We start from the raw sequence: 25,280 nt of genomic DNA, 5'->3' as shown, positions 1-25,280 counted from the left end.
GTCCATCCAGATCTACCTTCTGGCTCCCAGTGTGAGAAAAAGTTGGAGTTGAGGCCCAACAGGAAAGGATGCTCTCCTTGTGTTTGTGGTGTCAGGCATATAAACAGAGAAGATCCCACCAGCTTTGGGGTGGCATGCAGAAAGTCGTTGTCCTGGCTTTGAGTGCAAGAGGCACCATCATTAGCTGTTTCTGCCAGGAGGATGGGCAGTTGAGCAACGTCCGCAGGAATTTACTCCTATCCCTTACTGCCACACCCTCTTTGTAGACTTTAAGACCATGTGTGGTCGTTTATATTGTTACTAAATGGTTTGTTCTGTTTACTTATTTGTAACTCATTCTTGCATTAGAATATAAGTTCTAAGCAAAGATTTTACTCTGCAGCGTGCACCTGGTGTCTAGTAAAATGGCTCTTTCAGAATCTACCTTCTGTGAATATTTGTTGAATGAAGAACTGAATTTCTTAAAAAGCAAAGAATACATGGGTCAATGTAACCCTCTTATCAAACCCTTTTCTGGCCCTGGTCGAGATCTCTTGCTGGAAAAGACAGAATCCTCACCATGCTGTCAGGGGTATGCCTGCTATTTTGCATAAAACGATAGCTGACATTCCCGTGTGTGCCCTATAGTAGTAGCTATTTAGCTGGCACAGGGTAGGTGCTCTGGGGCTGTCCACTTCACAGCCCTGTAAAGAGTGGGTCTCTAGCTGGTTTCTGATATCACAGTTTGACGCACGCAGCCTTGTCTGTTATTATTAGGAGAGATGCCTCCATTCTCCCGGTCCATCCCCTGCTTCCAGCCCCTATCAAACCATCAGCAAAGCCTTTGCATTTGATACTGATGCACGGTTTCTTAGGTTACGGGGTTAAACAAAATCTGCTGGAGCTTAGCAGATTTTTCTACAATGACTTTCATCCATGGTGCTCAATTAAATCCCTCACCTGGGAAAAAGCGATTTTCTTCAGCCATCTCTCTTTCAGTGGCATCAGCAGGCAGCTGTGACTGTCGGGATGGCAAAATGTCAGCTGCATTTACTGCTGCGGGCTACTGTAAAAGAGTGGGCAGAAACTGTGCCTTTTGCCTACATTCCTAATCTTTTAATGATCCATCCTTTTCATGTGAGATTCTAAATCCTGAAACGTTCACCTGAATTGTAGGGAACGAATAAGTAAGTTTTGTAAAAGGAAAACACAATTGTTCCAACAACAGAGGCAGAGGTCGTAGGCCAACAGGCTTCAGAAGAAGAAAAGGGCTGGGGAGATGGTTCAGTGTCTAAGGCACTTAAGGTGAAGGGTGAGGACCTGAGTTCAAATCCCCTAGGAGCCACGTAAAACCCAGACATGGTAAAGCGTGTCTGTAACCCCTGTACTCTTAGGGCAAGATGAGAGGTGGAAATGAGAGAAGATATATCTATGGGACTCCTAAAGGCCAGCTAGCCTTGGATATGCAGTGCCCCACCCCAGTACACAACAAAATATCCTGTATCCAATAAGGTAGAAGGGAGGATCACTATCCAAAGCTGCCTTCTGATGCCTGTACACTCACCATGGCACTCACACATGCATATGTACACCATGCATTAGCATACCATACACACAAAAACAAGAAGAAGAAGAAGAAGAAGAAGAAGAAGAAGAAGAAGAAGAAGAAGAAGAAGAGGAGGAGGAGGAGGAGGAGGAGAGGAGGAGGAGGAGGAAGAGGAGGAGGAGGAGGAGGAGGAGGAGGAGGAAGAGGTGGAGCATGGAAAGGAAGGTTAAGGGAAGCACTCTGGAGAAAGAGACCCCAACCAACATAGAATTTCCCTACCCATGCATTTACCATAACCTCTTGGAGTTCCATAAAAGCTCTTCTATGCCTGAGCCTTCCAAAAGCAGATCTCTGTGACAGAAGCCTGCTCTGTTTCCTTCTGAGCTGCCTTTGAATAAATCCGACCCTTTCCGCTGATCTCTCCTCTCTCTCACAGAGTCTTCTGTGGAGCTGCAGGGAGTGTGGTGCTTAGGTTTCAGTGACACTCAAGCTCACATGGGCATCTGAGGTTGAAATAGACATTATACAGCACAAGAGATGGAGTCAGAATAGCGCAGTGGGCACAGGAGTCTGCTTTGCTCTGTTCCAGCAGTGCCTAAGAACGTCAAATATGAGTTGTTTTTTGTTAAGAGTGCTTCCAGTACCATACAAATAAAAAGAAAGACTGCCAGGACAGAGGGGGGACCTTAGGAAATTCCTGGCAGGGAGCAGCAAACCCAGGCAGGATGAAAAGGTGACCGAAAGCCAGAAAATGGCAGGCATGGTGGTACAGCCTAGGCATTCCAGCATCAAGAGGCTAACACCAGGTGACAGCAGCAAGTTCAAGACAAGCCTGAGCAACAATGGAATATTAGGTCTTAAAAAATAAAAAAAAATCTGTACTCAGAAAAAAAAATCCCAAGGTATAGGAGCCAACTCAAAAACTGGGCAAAAATCTCTGATCTCTGATGCTGGGTCTGCAGTCGATGTAGTGACAGCTCTAAGCTCCTCTCCTCCACACGCAGGTGTGTGTGTGTGTGTGTGTGTGTGTGTGTGTGTGTGTGTGTGTGTGTGTGTGTTCGTTCCTTAGCTTGAGATACTACAGTACCTCTCACAGAAGTGGGACCTACTGCTCCATCTCTTGAGTCTGGAGTGGCCTTAGGAATTGAAAATGCAGCCTTTCCTCATCCTTAGCTATTTATTGAGTTTGAGAGCAGCCTGGTCAAGTTATATGAAACCTTGCCTCACCAATGCCCTGTCTGTCTGTCTGTCTGTCTGTCTGTCTGTCTGTCTCTTTCTTTCTTTTTATTTCATGTGCATTGGTGTTTTGCTTGCATGCATATCTGTGTGAGGGTGAAGGATCCCCTGGAACAGGAGTTACAGACAATTATGAACAGCCATGTAGGTACTGGGAATTGAACCTAGATCCTCTGGAAGAGCAGCCCAGTGCTCTTAACCACTGAGCCATCTCCCCAGTCATGCCTGTGTGTTTTTAATCCAATCAAGGTGATGATGAATTAATCATCACAAATAAAGATAATAATAAAGAGTTTGACTGATTTTAAATGTAAGTACCAAACAACAATGTAAAAGCAAATTATCACCCAGATCTACATATGCATACATGGGGAAATCTGAAGATGGGCTACAGAAGACGGACGGGAAGAGGACTCGGGGCAAAATACACCTTGATAGCTTATTTAACTCTAAATCTGTGCATTTTTTCAATGTGAATATTTGCTTTCCGTTTTCTTAGGAGGGATGAGCCAGTGAAACCATGCTTGTTTTATTTCTATTTATCTTGGGGTTGAGTGAATGAAAATCTATCTCACATTAAAGTGTATTTTTCCCTTCCTCATTTTATTTTCCCACCCAACTCATCCATCCTTCATTTCTAGGCCAGGAGACATGATTACTCTTCTAGAAGACTCCAATGAAGACTGGTGGAAAGTAGGTATCTTGGTCTTTAAAAAGAAATAAGGATCCCTTGGTGACGACAGTTACAATGAATGTTCCGTTTGCCACTAAATGCCTCCTCTTCCATTTCAGGGAAAGATTCAGGACAGGGTTGGTTTCTTTCCAGCCAACTTTGTTCAGCGAGTAGAGCAGCATGAAAAGATTTATAGGTGTGTTAGAACCTTCGTTGGCTGCAAGGACCAGGGGCAAATCACACTGAAAGAGAACCAGGTAAGTAAAGTACACAAGCCCCAGCACGCATACACAAGCCGGGACAAATGAGGGGACCAAGTGTGCCATTTAAGAAAAGATGGCCGTATGCCAATGGGATGGGGTAGTTTGAATCCAACAAGCAAAACCAATGTGCCAGGAAACCTCCATTTTGGTTAGTTTTTTATTCTTGTGGGAAAAAAAAATACCACAACTAAAAACAATTTAGGGAGGAAAGTATTCATTTTAGCTTAGAGTTTCAGAATGTTAGAGTCTGTAGTGGCTGGGAAGGCATTGGGAATGGTGGCAGGCAATGAAAGCCTGGCAACAGGAACAGGAAGCTGTGTGAACACATTTCATCCAAACACAGGAAGAAAAGAGAATGCAAACAGGAAGGGGGAAAAAGCTGTAAAACCTCAAAGCCCGCCCCTAGTTACGCACTTCCTCTAGCAAGGTTCAAAGGTTCCATATCCTCCCCCAACCAGTGCCACCGCTGGAGACCAAGTGTTCAAATACATGAGCCTGTAGGGGACATTTCTCTTCCAAACCACCATACTTACTTAGTGGAATCTGTCAGAGAAGAAGCAGATAAAATGCCACAGTGTCATGAGACAGCAACTCATCCCTGCACCTGTGTCTGAGGACCACTGGTCACTGATGTTATGCTGCAGTGTTCCAGGGCTTGATCTCTTGCCTCCAATCACATTGAACCCTCTCAGATCTCCTTTCAAGCCTCAAGCCTCCATGTGTCCCCCTAAAGGCTATTTGCCTTCACATAATGGCATAAGACAGAAACAAAACACATACTGACAAATCATCCCAGGCAGAGACTCTGGACGTCTCCTTGCACCCACAAATACACTATGATGAACACATGTTCTTTATGAGGTTGTTGGGTTTTCTGAGCCCTCTGGGGCTATAATGTCCTTAAGCTACTTCCTTCTAGACTCCTTGCTTTCTTCTAGAATTCTTACTTCCTTTCTAACTCCTTACTTACTTCTAGATGCCTTCCTTACTTCCTTCTAGACTCTTTACTTCCTTCTAGACTCCTTGCTTCCTTCTAGACTCCTTACTTCCTTCTAGACTCCTTACTTCCTTCTAGACTCCTTACTTCCTCTCTCTTCCTACTTCTAGACTCCTTACTTCCTTCTAGACTCCTTACTTCCTTCTAGACTCCTTACTTCCTTCTAGACTTCTTCCTTCTAGATTCCTTGCTTCCTTCTAGATTCCTAGAAGACTCTAGATTGAGACAAATGGGACAGTTGCAGCTCAGCTCTGTTCTGTTCCTCTCTGAGTGTCTTCTTCCTGCACAGAGAGGGTAGTCCTACCTATTTCTTCTCATGTCACACACCTCATCTTCACTGCAGGGCAAACTCACATGCTCAGACCTCCAAGATTGCTCTGCACATAGTGGATGAGGATCTGGGGAACCAGAGTTAGAAATGCCCTTTCTTTCCCAATGAAGGCTCACAGTTGATTGTAGACAGGGTCCAGAAATCAGACCCACAGCCCAGTCAGTATTGTGCACAGTACTGTCTAAAAGATGAAAGAGCAGAGGTGCACATGCAGAGGGTCCTCAGCCATCTTTAGCCTTCCGACTAAGTGATGGAGATCAGATGGGATCCAGGTACCTAAAAGATCACATTATCACAGCCCACCTCTCCTTTTCCTCACCCCTGTCACCAGCCCCATCACTGTTGCTATGGGCTACCCTGAAGCTCAGGGGATAGTGGCATCAGGTGGCCCATGGAAAAGGAAAGGGCCAGGAAGAAACACAAAACTAGCCCAGGAGACAAGATTGTCTCATTGCCTACCAAGGGAAGCAGACTGGAGCAAATCTAAAGAGTGGTGAGTCCCTGACCCACCCCTGAAGAAGCAACACAGACCCAGGAAAGACAGGTGGGGTCTTTTTCAGTGGGAGTAAATAGCTGGCTGGCAAAGGGCTGAGGAAATGGCTCAGGGAGTAAAGTACTTACGGTGTAAGTGTGAGGGCAGGTGTTCACATCCCTAGCACTCTCCCAGAAGCCAAGTTGAAACAGGACCACCAAGAAAATGTAGTTAGTGTGAATGGCCACATCACCACGTTGCAGGCTCAGAAAGAGACCCCATCTCCATGAGCACAGTGAGGAACATGCTCAGTGTCGGGTATTTATAACGTTTAGATACTTCGTCCTGTGAGCTGTGTGAATTAGTCATGCAGTATGTCCTTTTTGCGAAGGAAGGAACAGAGTCCCACAGAGGTTGTACGCCTTGCTAAAGGGGCATGTGTAAGCGTAAGTGTCAGGCAGGGATACTAGCATGGGCCTGCATGCCCAAGTCGGCACCTCTACAGAGCTCCTTCTTGCTCGCACAGGCTCAGTGTGGAGCGCTTCACCACAATGTTGTGGCCACTTCTCTAAAGCTGTGCACACCCTACACAGCAAACACATACCTCTCCCACCTCGAGTTGTCTCAGTGAAGACAGGGATTTGGATAAAGAAAGGGCTGGGAATACCGATTGTCAGGTTTGGTTTTCCAGGTACAAGAAAACCTCTGAGCTGGGGGGAGGTGGTGCTCCGTCATCTCAGTGCTTGGGAGGTAAAGGAAGAAAGATCGGGAATTCTAAGCCAGCCTGGGCTGCATGAGACCAAACAACAGCTTTAATTTAAGAATGTTTTTTGTGGATGCTGGGCATAGTGGAATGCACCTTTAATCCCAGCATTCAGGAAGCAAAGGCAGGCCAGTCTCTATGGGTTCAAGTCCAGCCCACTCTATGTAGTGAGTTTGAGGTCAGTCAAGGCTACATATATAGTGAGACCCCCTCCCTAACTCCAAAAACAAAGCAATGTTGTTATTAAAAGTAAAAAATTTCAACTTTGACCTCCACTTTAAGTTTCTACATTATTAATCGATGTGAAAACTTTCGAGACCTCTTAATGTAATATAGTGGAAAGGTCATTGGTGCCAAAGTCATGTAGAAATGGGTCTATGCCATGTGTGGTTTTGATAGTCACCTCTAAACATCACGTTAAAAAGATCAGTATAGTATCATCTCCCTGATGCAGACCTAAGAGCTCAGTGTGGCCACCTGTGTGGAGACAGCACAGTGCCTGGACACCATGGGCGTTTAACCAAAGTCATCGTCATCTCCCGCCATCATCACTCAGGCTTCTTCTGCAGTACCAAACACCAGTAGGCACCAAAAATAGCCAGTGTGATGTTCATAACTCTAAAGATGTAAAGAGCCAGGTGGCTGTTAACAGATAAATAGGAGAATATTTTTTTTCTGAAAAATAAATGCAATGCTTCTTTATTAAAGCACCTCTCTGTCTCTGAGGCTGATCTTTCATAATCATTATATTGTTTACCCACAGAGCTCTTGTTTCCAGATGGAATTAAGTTATCCATTATGAACACATAGGAGACTGCCTTGACAGGATGAATTTTCTCCATTTTTTTTTTAAACTTAAAAAGAACTCCATTTAATCAGCTTTACATTTCTTTAAAATATTTTTATAATTCATGCATGATTCTGTCATAGCTTAGAAATGTACTTGTGGATTCCTTGTGTTCTTGCAAAAAAAAAAATTAAACCAAAAATTACTTTTAGATTATAAAAGTGAAATTTGTTATTACAGGAAAATTTGGAAAATAATATTTTTAAAGATCAAAGAAAATAGCAACCACAGCAATTCAACCATCAAGTTCTTAGCATTAAAAACGTTGACTTATTTCATGCCAAGCCTTCCTTTGGATGCATAGTTTAATATCACATTTTATTTAGTCTATCTAATTCTATTAGTTTCACAGAAATACAAATTTTAACTTGTGTACATATATCAAAGTGGCAAACATTGGCAGATTGGCCAAATCTGGTAGCTTATGGTTTTTATTATATGATAAGACTTAGGATTTTACTTTTGTTTCTAAGTCTGCATGTGTGTGTGTGTGTGTGTGTGTGTGTGTGTGTGTGTGTGTGTGTGTGTGTGTTTAATATAATACTCATGGGAGCCCAAAGGAAGCACTAGGTCTCTTGGAGCTGGAACTGCAGGCAGTTGTGAGCTGGCTGATACAGGGGCTAAGACCTACACTTAGAGCAGGGAAATCATCCAGAGTCATTAACTATTAACCACTGAGTCTCTCTCGGTCCCCATTTTTTTTTTTCTTTTGAAAAAAAATAACTTTTTAGAACGTGTCTACACCACGGCTGGAGACAGAATGTCTGCCTGACAAGATCATGGGTTCTGTCCTAGAATCACACAGAGGGGGGGGAGAGGGAGGGAGGGAGGAAGGGAGGGAGGGAGGGAGGGAGGGAGGGGGAGAAAAGGGGGTGGGGAAGAGGGAGAGAGAGGTACATTTATGTGTATAGATTTCTGTATTGTCTTTAACCCTATAATGGTTGGGTTAAGCCACTACAAAAGAAATGGCCCATACTGCAAGCCTAAAATGCTTACTCGCCCTTTACAGAACAAGTTTGCTAACCCTGGTCTAGACAGATATTTTTTAATGTGTTTAACTGTCTTCTGTTCCTAGATACTCCAGAATTTTTAAAACTATTATTGATAACTACAATGAACAACATCAAATTTAAATCTTTCTCTCTAATTCTGAATACTTTTCTCAGGTCAGACTTCAGAATTTATAGGAAAATCGATATAAAGACTTTTTATATTTATTTATTTTGTGTGTGTATGTGTGTGTGTGCGTGTGTGTGTGTGTGTGTGTGTGTGAGTTTGTGCACATATGCATACACAGCATGGATATGGATGTCAGAGAACAGTTTGAGAAAGCTGGGTCTCCCCTTCTGCCCTGTGTGTCTCTAGGATCAAACTGAGGGTGTCAGATCTGACAGCAAGAGCTGTGACAAGCTCCACATAAAAGACATTTACCATTCCTAATATGCTGAACTGCCTCCAAAAGGCTTGTCCCAATCTAGACCCACCCCTGTTGCTTACAGGAATACTCAGGACACCACACTCTTGCCAGAATAAAACATGACTAGTTTTTGATGTCTGACAAGTTAGAGAGGTAAATAATATTTTATGTTATTCCACATTGACTGAATAGAAAAGAGGTTGTAATTTTATCACAGACTTATAGGGCAATTATATAATTTGCTTATGTGCTTTGCATATTTTTTTATGCTATCAATAGATTCACATGGTCTATGATATGTGACCAAGATTTTTCCCAATTTTTCTTACTATGCCTCCAGCCTAGAACCTAAGAATCCTTTTGCCAGATGCTTCCCTATTTTACCATATCTTCCCTACAGTTTTCATGCACCTTCCACTTTCCTATCTCCTTTCTCTTCCCAAGAGACTGTCTCAAGGCTGTGCCCATTTTACTTACATTTCCCCAGGTTTCAAGTCAGTTTTCCATTGCTTCTTATGTGAACAGGATGATAAATCTTGACTGTCAAATTGAAAGCTTTAGAGCCACCTGGGACACAGCTCTGGGAGTCTCTGGGAAAATGTCTCCTAAAAAGTTTAAGTATAGAGAGAAGACACACACACTGAATGTGGGCAGCGCCATCCCCACAGACTCAGGGCCTGGACTGAAGAAAGGGAAGAAAGCAAGTAGGCAGCCAGCATTCACTTATCTCTGCTTGCCGACTGAGGACACATCCACCTGATGCTTTCCCTGCACAGAAGTGAGTCAAACAACCCCGCCCCCATTTCCTTCCTTAAGTTGCTTTTGTCAGGTGCCTTGTCAGAGCAATGAGGAAAGCGACTAACCCAGCGGCATCAGTGCGGTCTTACTTCCTCATAGGCTGTTCTCCACAGTCAACCTGCTTGCCTCCTCGCTGTATTCCTTTGCCTCTCATGACATCATCTCTACGCCTCAAGAAACTCCACCCTCTACCATCAAGAATGAGTCTTCAACTACACCAAAGACTGTTAGCCTCTAAAATACATATACAAACTCCCTGCATATTTTGAAGGCTTTGATTTTATTGCACAGACAACAGCTCCCCAGATCTGCCTCTGTCTTAATGTCCCAACCCTTAGACATGTTATTTCAGATATGTCAGGGTAACACTGTCCTTCACCATCTCAGTGGGCTAAGTTTGAGTGCAGGAGTTCTTAGGAGAGGAAGTCAGTAGGTCAGAGGCAGAAAAGAAGATGAGGATAGAAGCAGAGGTCAAGGAGAGAGCTGATGATGCTATGTTGCTGGCTTAGACAACAGCAGATACAGCTATGAGCCGAGGAAAGCAGGTGGAAGCTGCACAAGACAGCCACACACGTCTCCTCTGAGATCTGAGCAGATGCCATCCTGAAAAACAGCTGGACTTTAAGACTTCTGACGCTCAACACCATGGGAAAATAAAGTTCGTTGTTCTGAGCCATGAAGCCTATGGCTCCTGGTTACGGGCCTGGAAACTAGTCCGGATGTTATTCAGAATGCTCTTGGCAGATGTATGAAGGGTGTGGACCCTGCTACGGGGGCCTCTGTCAGATGGATAGCAAAGTTTAATCATGTGAGCCCAGAAGCACAGAAGTGTCTTCTGCTGAGGCATGGAGAAGCAGGTGCAGACGGGTGGGGCAGAGATGAAACAGAAGGACAAGTCCAAGCAACACAAAGCCGGAGAATGACTCGACCCACGGGTTTTTGTTGTTGCTGATTTGTTTTGTTGATTTTTTTTTTTTTTGGAGGTTGTCAGGGGGTGTTTTTTGTTTTTGTTTGTTTGTTTTGTTGTTTTGTTATTTCTGTTTGTTTGTTTGTAGGTTTAAAGATGGGGACAAAGCCCCAGTGCAGGAGGCATTGGCAAGTTGACAGCAGCCCCTGGTAGACAGACAGTAAGGAAGTGGGAACCTCAGCCCCATAACCACCAGGAGCAACAATTTCAATGCACCGTACAATGCACCTTTAATTGAGTTCATCCCTGAAGAAACAGAAAAGAAAGAAGATAGAGTCCTTTACCCTCCTTAATCTTGACTTTGGAACTCTTTAAACAGAAGAAAATAATTCTGTCAAGCCCCCATGCTATCAGCCCTAAAGAACCACAATGCAATAGGTTAATGTCCACTAGTGCCTCTAAGTTGGCCATAGTTTGTTATGACAGAAACAGCAAACAAATGCAAGAGCACAAATTAGGAAATGAATTCAACTCAAATTCAAAGGTTTTCTTCTAGGTGCACGATGAGGGTCTGCTGTAGGGGGGTCTCAGGGTTGGTTTGATCCCGTGGGCAGACATCTAAATCCCTTCATCTTTCTCCTTTAGGGTCTTCAGAATGTGGGTCACAGGTACCCACAGCCACTTAGGAAATGCCTTTCAGACAATGAAAGTAATGTTCTTCTGAGTGCATCTCTTTGTCGAACAAAAGAAACTCTTCCCAAAGTCCCTTAGCAGATACTCTACCTGTGCTGACTCCTGGACCTGGGTCCCATTAGCGGGAGCCATGGTTAGCACAGGCTGAGTCTACCCTGAAACACTGAGTAAATCAGTCTGAGTCCAGACCAGTTCCAGAGGCTTTGAGACCCAGGGGAGAAGCAGGGATGCATGGCCTGAAAATGATGATAAGGGCTGGAGAGGTGGCTCAGTGGTTAAAAGCATAGGCTGCTCTTGCAGAGGATGCAAGTTCAGTTCCAGCATCAGGCAGCTTACAACTTCCTGAACTCCAGATCCAGAGAATCTGGTGCTTCTGGCATCCCTGGGCACTTGCACTCATGTGCACAGAGATACACACATACCTAGAGTTGAAAAAAATAATCTGGGGTTGGAGAGATTCCTCTGTGGTTAAGAGCACTTGCTGCTCTTCCATAGGACCTGGTCTAGTTCCCAGTATCCGCATGGCTAATCCTGATGGTCTTTAACTCCAGTTCCAGGGGACTTTAAGCCCTCTTCTGACCTCTGTGTGCCCCAGGAACACAAGTGGTAAACAAACATACATACATACATACATACATACATACATACATACATACATACAAGCAAAGCATATACATAAAAGTAAATAATAATAAAAATAAGATAATAAATCTTTTTCTAAAAGATGATGATGGTGGTGATGACGATGGCTACTATGACAAAAGACTAAGGGACTGAGATTTGAGTTTAACTCCAAAGCAGGAACCTCCAACCCGGCAAAGAGACTGCTCTGGAAAAGAGACTTGAGAAGAAATTAAGTCCTAAAATTAGAAGACCATAAACAGGCTTTCCCCATATTGAAAAAGGATTAAGATAAAGGTTAAGTCACAGCAGGGCTAGATGGCAGGAGGCGTGCGTTGTGTAGGGGCAGGGCGTCCCTCCTCGCCCCTCCGCAGAATGCACTGCACCGTCTCCACCACAGAGGCTGGCACCATGTGCGCAGGTCAGGTCTGACCAAAAGTAACTGTGATGGCCCAGTCAGGAAGAAAAGGACTTCTGGCTAGAAAGCGAAAGAAGGTAGGGAGAGAGCAGAGGGTAGGGGAAGAAAAGCAGAGGCAGGAAGGGATGGACGGGAACTAAGAAGGTACCATTTTTAGTAAATCTGACCACTCTGGTAGTCATCTTAAAACCCTTTAGCTTATGCCAGCTGCTGCATTTGCCCATCACCCCTGACGCACAGCATCGAGCCTTACTCTTCCGATTCACCTACATCCTACGCAACACGGGCAGTTCTAAGTTGACCAAAGTGGCCCCATTCAACTGTCAGTGGTTATTTAGTGACTGGCTCTGACCCCATTATAACCACTGAGATAAGTCAGAAAGTGAGCTGAGGGACTCAGCAGGGCTCAGCATGGCCTATGCTTCTAGTATGTTCCAGGCTTTGACAAGGCTCCCCACCTTCCCTTTCCTCTCTTAACCCTCCACCTCTGTCCTGCCCACACTGAACTTTGTCTGTCTGTCTGTCTGTCTGCGACAGGGTCTCTCTGTATAGCCCTTGCTGTCCTGGAACTCTCTCTCCAGACCAGCCTGGCCTTGAACACCCAAATCTGCCTGCCTCTGCCACCTGAGTGCCGGAAGTACAGGTGTATGCTACCATACCTGGCTCCTTACGTTGAACGTTGTCAGCTGCCTTTTTCTTCATGTTTATTCTTCTCTATTTAAATGCCACTTCTTTAAGGACTTGCTTACCCCTCCATGCTAGGTCAGGTCAGGTTTGGTTTAGGGGTGTGTGTAGGGGTGGAGGGGATAGACAAAAGTCTCCACCTTTGAAAATCAGGTGGCCCTCCTCCTTTGGGGTTCAGCTTACCTAGATAGGCTCCAGTGACCAACATGACCTCCGGCTACTTCTGTCTCACGCATGACAGGGATCTGCGCTTTGAGCTACAGGTGGCACATCCTCCATTCTCTGGGATTAACTCCTCCCGCCGTGTACTTTAAGCCTCCTTGCAGTCAGGTTTCTGTGACACAACTCACAGCCCAGCCCAGTGTATATTCCAGAGCCCAAGGGTCACACATCTACCTCTAGATTGTGCTGACATTCACTGGTGGGTGGGCTCCTTCGACAGTGAGCCCCCCTAGAAACAAACGCAGGGTTGCCCCAGCTGAACTGCTATGCATCTCTTGTCCCAAGTCAGTGGGGCCACCCATGTCCAGAGCGCCAGTGGCTTCCTTCCATCTGAGTCACACTCTTGCCTGGTTTTTTCCTTCTCCATACCACTACTATGTCTTTCAAACTCCTAAAGGCACCTTTCTGTGTATCTTTTGGGTCCCAGCTCAGGCTATTTCTGGGGAAAACATACTAAGGCACAACTCAACTGTGGAAATGGGTCATGAATGGGGATAAAAAAGAACTACTCTTCCCAAGAACCTCTCCTCCCATCAGGCCTCATCCCCTTCTCTTTCCTCCATTGCCCTGTGAACCGTGAGTGGAAAGGGCACCCGAGTGGATTTTCACAGCCTCCTACTGGTGCCTGCTCACGAGTATGAGGGATGCTTGTGTTTATTTGCCTGGGGCTAGTAATGACCTTGTCCCTTGGCTTTCTGTTGTTGCAGGATGCACATATAAAATGCACACACTGGTCAGGACCCCGTGAATGATAGCTACTATTTTAGGTCCTCAGCATAACATACTGAAAACTTGCATGCCCCGTGACGACTCTGTGATACATTTTTGTCATTCTTCCCTTACTGGTGAATCTTAGGGGAGTCACAGTATCTAATGCCATTTTGTTAATCCTCACTCATAAAGCCAGAGCCCAGAAAATATTCTGCATCCGGGCTTGTTTCCAAACCCAGGTTTGCACTTAACGTTTTATTGAGCGTTTTCTCACATTGCCGCCCCCAACTCCCTGTCTCTGAGCCATCTCTCCTTTCCCATCTGGGTGTTCCTGCACCCTCAGTCAGTAGCAATGTCTGCTGCAAGTCCCCACTTGTTCCTGCTGAACTGAACCTTTAACTTTCTCTCCGCTGGCACTCAGATCTGTGTGACTTCTGAGGAGGAACAGGACGGCTTCATCCGAGTCCTGAGTGGGAAGAAGAGAGGCCTCGTCCCACTGGATGTCCTGGTAGACGTGTGACTGTGTGTGACTGCGGCAGTCCCTCCGAGTGCAGGAGACCAGCGCTGCTGATCTCACTGTTGCCCACCCAAAGGAGCAGCCGCACTGTATGAGTGCCAGGAAACGGGATGACTTGACGATCTGAGGCTGTGGGAGCAATCTGGAAACAGGCAGGCCCACTGCACAGCAGATCCATGCTGCCTGAGAGCAGCAGCCCAGAGCTGAGGGCAGCTGGGGGGCAGCAAGTGGGCTGTAGCCCAGGCTGCCCCAGAACTCAGCTCCCTTCCCACCCACCTGTGCAAGGCTGGAGTATGCCCCCAGGTCATGGTTTGGTCCTAGAGAGAAGCTTGGATCTGAATAGCCAAGTGTTACTCTGGTTCCAAGGTGATTGTCCCCAATGCTGGCTAATCAACCTCATGGTGACTCCTGCAGAGACTCCTCCCAGCTCCAGACCCCCCAGGGCTCACTCCAGGTCCTGCTCAGTTTGTAACTCTGCCTGCAGGATGGTTCTTTCTTTCTCTTCAGCCCCGGGAGCATGTCCTAGGCAGGGCTCAATTGGCATGGTGCCAAGTGCAAAGAACTGACTTACCTACAGATTGCTAACCTGGGCATCCTCGCTACTCTGCTGACTCACAGGGGTGACAGAGCAAGGCCAGAGGCACAGAATCAAGCAGCATCAAGGAGAAGTGGGAGGGAGGGAGGGAGGACAGGAGGAGAGCCCTGAGGTACTGGGGTTGTGCAGCCATTTTAGTTGGGGTGTTTTTCCCCAAAGCAGGTGGGGCCGGGAATGGGAAGTCGGGACGAGGTCTCTCCATTTTCACTCCATCCTCCATCAGGAGCATCACTCTTCCCCTCGTGCGGCCTGTAGGACTGCATTGTGGAGGATGAGTCCACCGTGCTGGGACCGAGGGACAGGGGAGTGCCACTGAGAAAAAACATCACAGGATAAATGTAGCCAACTTAGAATCCATCCTCCTCTAGGGCAGTATTTTGTTTAGCTCCAGCAGGTGTGAAGTGGAAATGAGCCGGCAATGCCTCATCTCTGAGTAAACAGGAAGCTGGGGCTTAGCTAGCTCGCATCACCTAGGGACCTCGCTCTCTACCTGTACGGATGATGTTTACAAGAACACACCACACTGCGATGCCTTTCTCCCGGGCCCTGTCCCAGCATTCAGACCTGCTTCCTAGCAGTCACTGACATGTTTCAACATGACACACAGTGACTTTGGGATTACTGTTGCTTTGATTTATTTTGCCACTGAGCAATAAAAAAATCATTAGAACCATCGGGGTTGGACTCGGCTCTACTTCGTTTTGTTTTCGTGATTTGTTTTGTTTATTCCAGGAAGAATCTCTAGCCCAGGCTAGCCTCAAACTCACTGCATAGCGGAGGACAACCTTGAACTTTGATCCTCCTGCCTGCACTTCCACAGTGTCAGGATTACACCACACTCAAGGCACCCCCCACCACACCTAGTGCATGAAGTGTGGGGACTGAATCCGGGGTTTCATGCATGCTAGGCAGTCCCTCTACCATCTGAACAACATCCCCAGGCCCCCAAAAGCCAGTGTTCGGCTTTGGTTTTGATTTTTTTTTTTTTTTTCGTTCCATTTTGAAGACTTTCATGGCTACATCCCGTGCATGTCAACCTCGTAGACCAAAGAATCGTTTGTCTGTTTAATGTTTTTGTTGCTGCTCAGAATGAAGTCTGGAGCTGAGCTATGGCAGTAGCTGGTCTCACAGTAATCTGGATGCCTTACTCCCATTCTGTAGCCAGCATCCAGTTTTACCCTCCTCCAACATCCCCGCAAACCCAGGTCCACAGGCTGATCACAGATGGGTCACATGACCCAGCGCAGACACTTTCAGCCTCCAGTCAATTTTCCATTTAACTGGGACAACCTCGAGACCAGAAGGAATGAAAGCCACCTGTGCCCTGGCCGCTTCTCATTGACCTCATGTCCACTGCAGGCTTTTGGTACAGGGGTACTCAATGTGCATCTGAACATCCGCTTCCTTTCTCCAGCGGATTAGAAGGACAATATGGTATCCAACCTCCCAGGTGGTCTCCCTATTGGTCTTTGTGTGAATCAGGGCTAGTCTTAAGTGGGTGGTGATAAATAACAGAAGAGACAATGCGTAGCACATGAGATGGGCTCACAAAACTCACAGCTTCTGCCTTGGCCTATCATTGTATGCATTGTTGGGATCTTGGGACACTAGGTGAGGAGGACATGTCCATGAGGACACTATACAGGACCGGCCTCTGCCTGGGCAATCATCTTATACTTAAGCAGCTGGGGTTCCACTCCCCCAGTGATTGTCAAAGCAATGAGGAGTTGTCCCTTCTGACCACTGTGTGGGTCACAAATGTACGATCAGCCAGCTGTGACTGACTGATACCATGAACATCTTGTAGCTCCTCTGAGAAGGTGCAGGCTCAATGTGTAGTTTTAGTATCCTCTTAGGCACCCAGCTGCTGCCACTAGCCACCTCCCAGTGCTTAGCATAGCCCAGCTGTGATACAAGGGGACCATGGACAGATCCAGAGAGTCAACAAAGCTCAAGAACTGAACCAGAGTTGTGACTGTGCCTGTCCTTGGCAGAACTGCATCCCTGGAAGGTAGCCACAGGTCAGCAAAAGATGCTAATGGCCTATTGGAGTAAGGACCTAAGGAACATCAGTTGACAGTCTGGCTCACAAGACCCTTTTGTGTGTCTGTCTTTCCAGTCTCCACGACTCCCAGGTACAGATAGGGTCAGAAGGGGAGTCGGGGGAAATAAAAACCGGTTGCATGTCAGGATCCTTAAATCTCAAGATGAGTGGTGTTCAAGTAAAATACAGAGAGATTAACCATGAGCCTTCTGATGCTGGTACCCCATTAGAAGCAGCAAGTGAAAACCCAGTGCTCTAACAGGTGACCCTAAGGTCATGGAGGCTGGTAAGGTCCCTGTGCTCAGCACTCTCTAGCTGTGGGAATTTGCAGGTCAGTTCCTCAGGTATTAAGCAGCAAAGCCCAATGGAGGGCATGGTATGGAGCATTGGATATGAAGATCTCAGTATATAGGCTTATGGCCTTCGGTAATCACTCAGTCCAAGAGGGCTACAGTTGTACACCAAGCATGACATTGTAACCTCCTTGATAATCCATTACTGTTCCTTGATTCTCTGCGTCCTGCCAGGACGTCCTACCACTTTGCTCTGCTCTGTAAACTGGGACATTGCTAGACCCTCTGTCACTAGATTATGAGCAAAATATGAGGAAGAACTAACCTTTTTCATAGTTTCAGGAATATACATTTGTGTGGAAGACTGCTGATCTCTCTTTTCCTTGTACCCAGCACAACTCTCTCTAGAGAGTAAGTGTTCAACAAACAGTTGCATTTTGCATTCAACTGAATACGTATCCAAAGCAGAGGTACCAGCCAGCTTGGCTGTCCTCGTCCTTTTAAAACCTAGAGAAGGCTATTTGGGAATTTCCAGTCCATCATCTCGGCAAGTATAAAAACCTTTGTCACAATTTCTAGAAAGTTCCATAGATTTTGCTCCCCCTTTGCCTCCCTGAGTCTATGACCTTTGAAAGCTGCTTCTGAGCTACTCCAGAATAGGCTAAAGTCAAAATTCTGTCATTTCACCATTGTTTACAAGGAATCCACCCCATCAGTCACGTGTCAGGGTTAGATGAATTGACCCCATGAGGTCAGAGAAGAAGTCCAGTGGGGATTCCTAGCCCGGCTCTCCACCATCTCGCTGACCCTTCCTCCCCACTTCCCTGGTACCCTGACCCTAGCAGCTCCCAATGAACCCCTCTCCTTCTACCAGGGCCTTCCTCCTTTTGCACCTCAGCAGATCAAAGAGCTCAGTAAGCCCGGAGGGGCCAGGAGTCTTTGAGAAGACACCTCCGTGGGGAAAAAAAAAACTCAGATGAGTTTTAACAAATTATTAAATATAAATTATAAGTCATGTAAATATCATCTTTAGTTACAAACCAAGGCTCCACTCAGAATGATGACAGGAGGAGCCCTAAGGGTTTGTACGTCTAGGCCCTGGTCCTGGCATTGGCCTTAGAAAATAGACCCCTGTCTGCAACCTGGAGTGCATGGTCCCTGGTGTGTGCAACATGGTACGCCACCTGGGATGTCATCCTCAGAGTGAAATCTTCTGAAATTCTCACTGCTTTCCCTCCTCAGTGAACAGTCAATGTGAGGAAAACCATAGCTATTGACTCCTAGAGTTTTCCTTTCATGTTGGGCATGGGATTGTTTCTAGATGTTCTGTGGACTTCGTGCACATGCACATACACAGGAACGCTTGGACACACAGAAAGTATTTCTATTGTGTTTCCAATTTGAAAACTGATAGCTACCGAAAATTGGTTACTTTTTGGGAAACTCCCTCCCTGACACACTAGAAAATAAACAATTAGAAATTCTTGGTGATTTCTTACTCTTGAGGGGTGGGAGGCAGAAGGGGTCTGGGAAATAGGGTCTGTTGTAATGCCTCAGCAAGGAAGAGTACTTATAACTCTTGCAGAAGACCTGAGAGTGGTCCCCAGCACCCACCTTGGGGTACTCACAACCGCCTGTATCTCCAGCTCCAGAGAGATGCATTGCTTCTGGCTCCACAGTCACCTGCACTCATATGTGTGTGTGTATGTGTGTGTGCGCGCACACACACACACACACACACACACACACTACACATAATTATAAATACATCTTTTTCTATGAAAAATGGGAATTATAGTCCTGACCAACAGCAGGTGCGAAAGGCAAGGTGCCTTAGCTCTGCTGCTCGAGTGAGTGGGGTGACAATGCTTCCACTCTCTCCTCAGCATTCCTAGTGCACCAGCTCCTTGCAGTCTCCACCACTGAAAACATCTGGCCTTCTTCCATTCACAAGAATTTGGCACTGACTGGTCTCCTTCAGTCATTCCCCCAAAAAGCGCAGTCGGCTTGATCAGTACAAGAACAGTGGTAACAGTACTTGCTCACATAAGTCTAGATACACTATTAACCTAGACAATTACTAAATGCTTATTTTATCATTTTAGTTATATTGCCAAGTTGTCATAGACAAAAACAAAAACCTAAGTGGCAAATGCTAAATGCTACAGCTTTTGACCCAAACGCACGTTTTGTTTCCTGACATTGTGAGACTAGCATGGAGTCAGTTATGGTTGCTGTTGCTGTTGCTGCTGCTGCTCTGCAAGGAAGGTAAACTCGCATTCTCACTTCATCTCTTTCTAGCTGTAGACTTAAATTACGTAGCTTTGCTGAGCATCTGGGCAAATAACACCTACTTAGAAATACTGTCAAGAGCATTAAGGAAGAGATTTACATGAAAGGTTGTAGTGGAGCGACTTCCTCAGAGAAAGCTCAAGTGATGTGTGGTTAAGAATCAGTGCGGACACAAACTAAAAGTAGACCTACCACACGACCCAGCTATGTGGGGGTATTACCCCAGGACCCTCCCTACTCAGCATCCCACAGAGATGCTCTTGCATCAGCCTTTACTGCCGCACCCCTAGTGGATAGAACCGGTAACTGCGGGTTGTAGTGTAAAGTCAGACTCAGGAAGACAAGGGGCGAACTCAGGCAAGAACATCTGGCATGAAACTGGAAGGAGCCTAGAGCAGGGAAGTAAACTGGCATAGGAAAGGCAAAGAGGGAGGTAGGAAGGCATGGGAGGCGGCGTTCTCAGAGGACACAGTGTGCCTGTGTGAAAGCGTCTTTTTAACACCCAGGACCACGTACAGGGAATATGTGCCAATCCGTTCAAGTTTTTCTGTCTTTCCCAAAAATATTATCTTCCTATTAGGAAGCTACTTGTGTCCGTAAGCTTTTGGCCACAAGGCCGCTAACTTTTCCTATTTCAGACTCTCCTCACTCGGTTAGAGTGTGAATGGTTAATGTCTCATAAACCAGAAAGTGTACGATGTTCGTCTGACTCTCGCCTTCACTTGTCTGGGACCTGAGGGTAAAATAGAAGAACCAAGACTTAGCCATGCCCCTGTTGACTGACCGCCACCTCCCTCAAGAGCTATGGGCAAAATTCTTTATGCTTATATGGTCCCTATGTCTGCAACTCTCAAGGCATTTTTTTTTTCAGAGATTAAATCAGGACTTTCCTATGACCCTGACTTAATAAATGTCAAGCCTTCTATGTGAAAGCTCAGAATATCCTTTTGAGGAAGGTGGCCCAGGGCCTTATCTTCCATACAAATAAACTGAGGCATGAGGAGATAAATCAGGATTGCTGAGGAGGCTTCGTCCCTTATGTGTGCGCTTGCAGTTTCTTATGAAGACCAGGGGTTCACAGGTAGTGTGTCCAGGGATTCCCAGAGGCACAGCCGGGTTTCTTGGGGACAATAACCACTAGTCCCATTATTTGCCTAACATGGCTCTGCAGGCTTTGGGGTGTGGGGGGAGGTGCTGAGGCAGAGGTTGCCTTAATTGGAGAAAGCATCTGAGACAATGAGATGAGATCATGCAGATAAGTCAGAGCACCAAAGGTGTGCAAAATGCCATCCAATATGAGTCTACAGACTTCCTACCTGAGGTCAAGTCCCCAGGGCCACAATAAGCCTGTGCCTAGGAGGAAAGAGGAGCTGGGAGCCAAGGGGGCGGGGCTAAGAAATAGCTCTGTGCCTAAGGAAGGGCAGAGAGCTCTTGCAAGCATTTGAAGAGGAGCCTGCCCAGCCTGCCAGCTTCCTGTGGTGTGAATGACTGTGGGAGGAAAGGGGGCAGGGGCTAGAGGGGTGGCTCTGCTGCCTTTTCAGAGGATCAGAGTTCAATTCCCAATACCAATATCAATTGAATCACGACCTCGCAGCCCCTGTAACTCCAGCTCCAGGTCTGATGCCCCAGATCTGATACACCCACACACACACACCTACACACCACTCACACAAAACTCTGACCACATACACACACACACCACTCACACCACACACACACAAACACACACCACACACACTCACACCACACACACACCATATATACACACCACACAACCACTCACACCCCACACATAAATGCACACGCAACCCACACAATCACTTACACACCGCTCACACCAAACACACACAAATGCACACACACTCACACTACACACACACACGCACCACACAATCAAACACACACCACTTACACACCACTCAGACCACACAGCAGACACATTCACACCACACACACCACAACATACCACACACACCATACATACACACACATACCACTCACACCACACACACACACACTACACACACACAGAAGCACACACACATTATACACACATACCACACGCACACCACTCACCAATCAGACCACACACACACCGTATACACATACACACCGCACGCACTATACACACTCACACCGCACATACACCACATAAACACGCACCACACACACCCCACAACCACACACACACCACTCAGACCATACACATTCACACCCCACATGCACTCACACCATTCCATCACACACACACACACCACAAGTGAAACAGAGGTTTTAAGGGAGAGGGCTCAGGAGAACGCACTCCACCCCAAGCTCACACCCCCAATGGAGCCTGGGCACCGTTCCTTCTCAGACCAAAACTTCCCACCTCTTTCTCCTCCTCCTGAAACGTCAGTAGTTGGCATTTATTGCCAGTCACTATGCAATCGGCATCTAACACAATATGGCATTATAGGCTCTGCCCCGTGAGAACACGCCTAACCTGAAACAATACCTCCTGTCATGGGTGACTCCGGGTCTGCTTAGCTCACAGAGAAAGGTCACAGGAGGCTTGAAACGCATAAAAGTAGCCACCACCATTCTTTCTATGCTCTGAAGGCTTGCGAAAGGCACAGGACACTGAGGAGCTGGCGCTGCAAGTCACTCAGCTCCTGCTGTCCTGTCCTTCAGCATCTACACACACACACACACACACACACACACACACACACACACACACACACACGATCACTCAGTTCTGCATGCGGGCCAGTGAGCTGAGTTTACAGGTAAGACAAGAGGGCCCAGCTTACCCTCAAGAGTCTGCCCTGTCCTCACACTCCACCCAGCCAGGGTATTGAAGTATCTAATTACTTTTTTAAAAAAGGATTTCAGTGTGTGTGTGTGTGTGTGTGTAAGAGAGAGGGAGAAAAACCAGGAACATGTGTGTCATGATATGCATGTGGAAGACAGAGGACAAAGCCAGGTGCTGGGATCCCTTGTTGTTCGCATGCCCGTGTTAAGCTTCCAGCCTGGGCACTGCTATGGATCCCCCCCGTCTCTGCCTCCCATCTCTTCTGGAGAGTGAGGGATGAAGATGCATCTACAGAGGCTCCTGGGAATCCCAGCTCAGGTCCCCACACTGGCACTGCAACTGTACTATCCACTGGGCCATCTCTCCAGCCTGGCAAGCCCATGGACTGTGTGAGCGTGGCGGTACACACCTGTAATCCTAGTGCTCAGGAGCGTGGACTCACACACATACACATCACATATGCACTCACACTCAGACACACATCACACATGCACTCACACACACACCTCATGCACGTATACATACACATCTCACACACACACACACACACACACACACACACACACACACACACACTAAAGTTTTAAAAACTAGATACAAGAAAGGACCGCAGCATGCCCCGTCTGTATGAATACCCTGCCAGTGCCTGGTGACGTCTCCTGCTGAGAAGCCTGTGGCACTGAGCCGGGATCTGCCTTTGATTAGGTCTCTAGGGAAGGAGAGACTGCACTGTTCCAAGAATAAGGCAGGGCCCTGCAGCAGCTTACATACCCACTAACAGGCACATAAGCACATGCACTAAAACAGGAACAGTCATAGTAGACCCAGAATTAAAATGTAGCTTTTCGACTCAACAGCCTTGGGAGACTCCGCTGACAACCTCCGCAGTGTCCAAACAGGAGAAGCGAGGATGAAAGAAGTAAATAAATAAACAAACTTACTCCTCTAAAACCCAGCTTGGGATCCAAGAACTCTTTTTTTGAATCTCATGAGTGGAAAACAGCTTTTGCCCAACACTGTTTATCATGGCATATTGCTGCTTAGAATGTTACGAAATTAGTAACAATCTGGATGTGGGGCAAAGGCGGATGAGTTTGCAGGGTTCTAAATAGATGGTGCAGTACATCTCTACTACAGAGTACAGCGTGGCTTTTCTAATAAACAGTATGTGTGGGGATTAAAAGAGAGAGAGAGAAGATGGAGCAGAGAGGGAAAAGAGAGAAGAGATAGGACAATAGGAAGAAATTAATTAACAAAGAGAAAGTCACAAGAAGGGCGGCTCACTGCTGAGTCCCGCGGGGGGGGGGGGGGGGGGGGGCCTGGGATGCCACATGGGAATGCCAAGAAAGGTCTAGAAAAGTAAGACTACCAAGGGAAGCACAGTGCAGATAAATATAGTCATAAATAAATAAGTAATTTTTGAAAGCCACACCGACACTTAATCTTTTAGATTTGCTTAGAGAATTAAAACCAGGCAGATAGTTTACAATTTAGCTATGCCCTCAGCTCCCAAATCTGATCTCTTAAAAAAAAAAAAAAAGTCATACCCTTTCGCCACCTCAAGAAACTCAAGTTAAAATTTCTTCTCATTTTTCCAGAGAATAAAATATTTTAACAAAAAAATTATGTTCTCTTTTTAAGAAGCACATGTGCACGTGCGCGTGCACACAGGTAACCACCGAGCCAGCAGAGGACTGTGAGACTGCCTGGAGCTGGAATTACACAAGTTGTGAACTGACAGACACAGGTCCTGAGAACTGAACTCAGGACCTCTGGAAGAGCAGCAACCGCCCTTAACCACTGAGCCATCTCTCCAGCACCAGTTATATTCCCGTAGATGTAACAATCTCCAAATCACTCAGTACACGGGGAAAATCACTCCGTGGATGAGGGAACAATTCTTCTTGTAACATACAACAACAACAACAAAAACAACAACAAAAACTGCCTGCGATTTAGGGCTATTGCCCTGGATAGGAAGACGCTGCTGTAATTTGTTCAAGTGAGGCTCAGACCTTGGTCTCTCTCGACACACCCTGATGACTGCAAATGGTAGCTGCTCTACAGCCAACGCAACTCAATTCCCACTTCAATCTCTGTGTCAAGCACCAAGGTAGAAGAGCATTTTGATGACATAGAAAAGTTACACACAAGCTTCTCTGAGCTTGAACAATCTCAGGGACTAACAGGGTGATGAGCCACAGGGAGGAGGGGTTACACGGCACTAAATTTCACTTTATTTCTCTAGGTTTTTGAAATTTTTATGACTAAATGTAACTATTCTTATAGAATTTGTGGCATATAGTGCATTTTTTGGTTTCACTTTTAACTTTTGGAAGATGCTTAGCATGAAACGCGAGTCCTTGTTCTTGTCACACATGTACTCTCCAAGAGCTGCCGGCTGTGTCTGAGACTTTTTCCTACCTGTTAACTCTTTAACTGGCAGAGAAAATGAACCTGATCAAGACTTCAAAACGGTGACATTAGCAGTTAGGAGAGGTAAGAAACCTGGGGGAGGGGGGACATATTCCTATATTAAATCACCTTCAAGGCGCCCTTTCCTTTTGCTGTGCCTAAACAATCTCATTAGAAGATGACTTGTCACAGTTATAGGGGAGGGGAGTAGGGAGAAAGTGGGAGGGAGGGAGGAATGGGAGGATACAAGGGATGGGATAACAACTGAGATATAATATGAATAAAATGTTTAAAAATAAAATAAAAAGAAAATGAATACATAAAATAAAGAAATGAAATTTTAAAAAAAAGAAGAAGATGATGACTTGTCTGAGAACGGCCTTGTGCTTATTCCTGAACGTAGGCAGGGATCTTCTGCAGACTGTCTACAGTGCCACTGAAGTCTTCCCGGCATCTTCTGTAAATATATGTATGATGCCACACAGCTGAGCACAGGACTCTTCCCATCCTCATCTTCCTGGTTCAGTCTATGGACACAAAGGACTTGTGGGTGCCCACCTCCCCTTCTTGAAGCACAATTCAGGAAATGTATGCAGCAGTGTACATTTTAAGTTGTGTGTGCCACCCTCCCTGGGTTCTATTGCTGTGAAGAAACACCATAACCAAGTTAAACTTTATTTTTTTTTCTTTTTTAAAAATTTTTTATTAATTTATTCTTGTTACATCTCAATGGTTATCCCATCCCTTGTATC

At 46.1% G+C, this 25,280-nt stretch overlaps 1 protein-coding gene across 1 annotated transcript in view; it reads left to right on the top strand.

Annotated features, from left to right (window-relative positions):
* Positions 1-14,098, top strand: part of Stac (SH3 and cysteine rich domain) — a 115,951-nt gene extending 101,853 nt beyond the window's left edge. Inside the window, exons 9-11 of the mRNA XM_051140107.1 lie at positions 3,403-3,454; positions 3,554-3,691; positions 14,000-14,098. Of these exons, the coding sequence (XP_050996064.1) occupies positions 3,403-3,454; positions 3,554-3,691; positions 14,000-14,098 (289 nt within the window). The remainder of the gene's footprint in view (positions 1-3,402; positions 3,455-3,553; positions 3,692-13,999) is intronic.
* The last annotated feature ends 11,182 nt before the right edge of the window (positions 14,099-25,280 follow it).

The sequence above is a fragment of the Acomys russatus genome, chromosome 32, assembly GCF_903995435.1.
Source record: "Acomys russatus chromosome 32, mAcoRus1.1, whole genome shotgun sequence".
Classification (NCBI taxonomy): Eukaryota; Metazoa; Chordata; class Mammalia; order Rodentia; family Muridae; genus Acomys; species Acomys russatus.
Note: the sequence above shows the minus strand (reverse complement) of the source record. Positions and strands in the feature narration are given on the sequence as shown.